Source organism: Cylas formicarius, unplaced genomic scaffold (genome assembly GCF_029955315.1).
Source record: "Cylas formicarius isolate icCylForm1 unplaced genomic scaffold, icCylForm1.1 PGA_scaffold_85__1_contigs__length_18781, whole genome shotgun sequence".
Classification (NCBI taxonomy): Eukaryota; Metazoa; Arthropoda; class Insecta; order Coleoptera; family Brentidae; genus Cylas; species Cylas formicarius.
In genome coordinates, this window is record NW_026844357.1 from 9046 (window position 1) to 13807 (window position 4762).

The 4762-nt window shown below is 35.1% G+C and overlaps 1 protein-coding gene across 1 annotated transcript; it reads right to left on the bottom strand.

Annotated features, from left to right (window-relative positions):
• Nucleotides 1–1170: 1170 nt before the first annotated feature.
• LOC132705770 (uncharacterized) lies at nt 1171–2360 on the bottom strand. The gene is made up of 2 exons (XM_060676626.1): nt 2224–2360; nt 1171–1517 (listed from the first exon to the last, which is right to left on the bottom strand). The coding sequence occupies exons 1-2, from the start codon at nt 2267–2269 to the stop codon at nt 1171–1173; spliced, it is 393 nt and encodes a 130-aa protein (XP_060532609.1). The 5' UTR covers nt 2270–2360.
• Nucleotides 2361–4762: the final 2402 nt, after the last annotated feature.

A 4762-nucleotide genomic window follows, 5' to 3' on the forward strand; every position in this document is an offset into this window, starting at 1 on the left:
CAGTTTCAAAATTCTATTCTGAAGCACCTAAGCAGTGATAAAATTAGTTTTAGCACATGCTCCCCAAAAGTATATGCCCGGATCATTTTATTATCAGTTAGATGCCTTAGGTAGTTTACATTCTGAACCTTTTGAAATTTTTTGATTATTAAATGGAATTTTAAAATTTTGGAGTTGCTTATTTACTTTCTTTAAAAATATATTTTTTTATTCCTCGAAATTTATTTTGAGTTTATTATAATATAGTCAACTTAAGTAGAGTTTAAGGTCACAATTCTCATTATCAGTATCATCAGCAACCTCTTGAATTTCTTAATTATTAATTTGTAGCTTAAAATTTTGCATCTCTTTATTTTTTCTTTAATCATTACAAATTTTGTTTTATCGGTATTTATGCTGAGTTTATTATAAATTAGTCAACTTAAGTAGTATCATTATCATCAGCAACATCTTCAAATTTTTGGTTATTAATTTGTATCATTAAATTTTGGATTTGCTTATCTTTTTTCTAAAGGTTACAAATTTTGTTTTATCGATATTTATGTTGAGTTTATTATAATATAGCCTACTTAAGTAGAAGTGAAAATTTTTGGATCTTCTTATTTTTTTTCTTTAATCATTACAAATTTTGCTTTGTCGATATTTATGTTGATTTTATTATAATATAGTCAACCTAGCTAAAAGTCGATGTCGGTGTTCTCAGTATCAGTACCTATCATAAGCAACCTCCTGAATTTCTTACTTTTTTATTTATTTATTTTGAGTTTATTATAACAAAGCCAACTTAAGTAGAAGTTAAGGTCAGTAGATGTATAGTGCCGATATAAGCAACAGAAACCGTACATAACCTCAATTTCCTAACCCCCCCGCAGCGGGGGCCCCCCGCGCGTGGCGTCCTAGTGTCCCCCCTGTCTACCAGAGTGCGCTCCGCCCCCCACCCAGCTTGTGTAGCGTCCTGTTTTGCCCCGGTTCCGCCCGTCGCTGCTAGATGTCGCCAGCTTGTGTAGCGTCCTGTTTTGCCCCGGTTCCGCCCGTCGCTGCTAGATGTCGCGCGCTCCGACCGTCGTAGGCCCCCCCGGTAGAGGGCGGTGACGGTGCGGCGCGGTGACGCGGTGGATCGGGAGGATAATTAAATAAACTTGAATTTTAATACATTTTATTTTATTTTATTTATAAAATTGGTCTGGCGAGGAGTTTCTTCTTCTTTTTATGTCGATTCAGTCGACCATCCCATTGTTCCTGTTCCTTGCGTTGTTCTTCTTCCCGTTCCCGGAGGAAATCTAAATACGAAGTGCACTCCTCGCCGTCCCACTCCGTCGACCACCCACCCGGGTACTCCTGCTGCTCTTCTTTTGATCCACCGGGTTGCTCCTGCTGCTGGTGATGTTCCCTTGTCGTTTCATGTCGTACCGGGAATTCTAACCCCCGGTACTCTTTGTGTGATTTGAATATGTGACGCCCTAAGCGATGCGCCAACATAATATGCGACTTGTCATACGGACAAACCGCGATTTTTTCTAGAACAAAACAAAGTATGATATGTAGCGTTTCCTATAAAACACACATTTTTTTTTTAAACAAAACTTCCAAAAAGGGGGGTTATCAAATTATTTTAAAAATTGTTTTTTAAGTTATACGCGCATACCAAAATTCACGTTTCAATTCACTGTCATTTAAATGTAAGTGTATTATTGTCAAAAGGGCAAACTGCAATTTTTTAGTACAAAAAATAAACAAAAAAATGTATATATTTCGCGTTTTCCCCATAAAACGCACATTTTTGAAACAAAACTTTCAGTAAGTGGGGGGTCATCAAATAATTTTAAAAATTGTTTATTTTTTAAAAGCCAAAATTCCCTATTCACTGTCATTTAAAAGATATTAAAAACGCTCAATTTAATTCGATTATTATTGTCAAAAAGGCAAACTGCAATTTTTTAGTACAAAAAATAAAACATATTTCGCGTTTTCCCCATAAAACGCACATTTTTGAAACAAATTTAAAAATTGTTTATTTTTTAAAAGCCAAAATTCCCTTTTCCATTCACTGTCATTTAAAAGATATTAAAAACACTCAATTTAAATCGGTTATTATGCAACGTAAAAAAGATGAGTATCATATTTTAAAAACAGGTAGAAACTAACCAAAAAAGTGATAACCCAAACTGAAACCCACAAGAAAAGACGCGCACTGTATAAAGGTAATTAAAATATAAAACTTACCAGTTGTAGGGTCGTAGGGAAATGGACATCGCACTTCTGTATTCATTGCACTGAATATAGTCTATAATACACATGCAACGTATTTATACACATGCACTCCTTCCATGGTTGAATTAAAAGTCGAAAGGTCTTCAACCCACAAGCACCAACGCCGATTTGAATAGACGCGATGTTGTCGCCAGACAACCGTGCAGATAGGAGTCTCAGGGTCAACACGCTTTCACACGGGAACGCAACCGCTTCGGACGTTGGACGAACGTATGTTGCCGCAAAAGATCAAGGCCAACTTGCTTTCATTTTTTACAATCTCCGTATGGGATGTGGAATTTCATAACGCGCCGAGTCTAAATGTCGAGTTGTTTTGCTTGTTGAGAATAATAATTAATTGCCCCCTTTATATTTGCTCCGTGGGATTAACGTAATGGGAAAAATTTGTTGCAACGCATGTGGAGGTGTCTTCGTTTGTTAACTTTTAGAAAGTATTCTCGCACCGTATAAATACATCTCATTTTTCTCTGTTTTGTCAGTAGTTGTTTTTGGTATTATTCGTGCAACGTGGAAGCTAACTTAGTGGTTTGGTGTTCGTACAAAAAAGCAGTAAGTACCTTTTTTATTGTTTTATTTTAATTCTTTAACATTTGTTATTATTTTATAAAGGTCCTAAAGATCATCTTAGTACTCTCAACCCGTAACCGCAAATAGAATAGCAGCCAATCTTAAGCGTAAGTTTTTTTTATTTTTTTTATTTTGAGATAAAATAATTAATAATAATTTATAGATGGACTTAAGTCAACTGAATCAAACCTGTCTTGCAGAAGGTGATTTTGAGCAGCCGATTGTCAAACTGCATGAATTGCCGATAGGCGTTCCGTTTAAAATTACTAGAGCCAAAATTGTTAATACAAAATTTGGCAATTCCGTGTTGCTGCAATTAGAAAATTCCGTAGTATTTCTTCCTACTCGCGTGACAGAAGCTTTCCGTCCGAGACTAGAACACTTTGCGTCGGGGCAGTACAAACTGGTCTACGAGGGATCCAAAGATATTGGAAAGCCCAACTCTTTAAAGAAATTCAAAATAATTCAAAATTAATCAACATATTATACAGGGTAAGTCTTATTTACTGTTATATATTTAATAAACCACGATGCGCGTAAAGCAGATCATTCATAGAGCGCAAATCTTAATTTTAACCTTACAAAAATTAAAAAAGCATATTTCCGACAAGTTCACTCTTAGAGATAGTGATGTGTGGCTTAGGAGACTAAGTAAAAATATTGAATCTTGCAACCAAATCGTTTCTAACGAAAAGGATTTATCTATTGGGTTAAAAAGAAAATTACAAACTACAATTCAACATCTGAAAGCTATTAGAAAAATTATTCTTAATTATCAACATAAGCATTTTGGATTGGGATTACAAAGTAGTAGCCGCGAGACAAACACAAATGAAATGGTTGTATGGGAATCGGTAGCGTCGTGTTTCCAGGGAAGAGTTCAGACTGGTGTCATAATTAATTTACTTCATAAAGATTTAATTCAATTTTTAAACGATTCTCGTCCAATATTTCAACAAAAAATTAGTCAAATTTTAAAGAAATTTTTATTGCTGAAAGTAAATACCACATTTTGCGGTGAATTTATTAAGGCAAAAAATGATGTCCAAGGCGAAGTTGATGTTAAATATCTGAGTACCGGAAATGCTGTAGTTGATTTAGGAACAGAATTGAATGATTGGTTTGTTGAAAATGTGCAAGATAAAATTTTAAATCAAATGTCAGAGTTTCAGGAACGTGATTCCGGGTGGGCTTTAAATAATATTATTTATTTAGAGATTAACATTAATAAATTTGAAATGGGTAACGGATCATCCTTCGTTGTGCGACATTGACCAAATTATGATTATCGAGCGGGCTATACGAGGTGGAATTTCGGTGTGTGTTGGTAGATATGCGGAGGCCAACAATAAATATATGCCCAACTACGATTCATCCAGGGATGATTCCTATATCATGTACTTTGACGTCAATAACCTCTATGGCAAGGCCATGTGCGAGCCTCTTCCTTACGGAGGATTCGACTGGATGTCTCATCAAGAGATTGATTCATTTACTGTCATGAACATTCCAGATGAATCTTCCCAAGGATATATCCTAGAGGTAGACCTGGAATACCCGCAGAAATTACATGACACACATAGAGATTTTCCATTTTGTGCCGAACATCGAGTGCCCCCCAATTCAAAGTTACCAAAACTAATGACTACTTTGTATAATAAAGAAAAATACGTCATACACTATCGCAATTTAAAACAGGCTCTCAAAAACGGTCTCGTACTAAAGAAAATTCACAAAATATTAAAATTTAACCAATCTCGTTGGTTGAAATGTTATATCGATCATAATAATAAATTAAGAACCCAAGCAAAGACAAAATTTGGTATAAATTTATACAAATTGTTTAATAATGCCGCTTACGGTAAAACAATGGAAAACATTCGCAAGCATCGTATTGTTAAATTTGTTAAAGCGTGGGATGGTC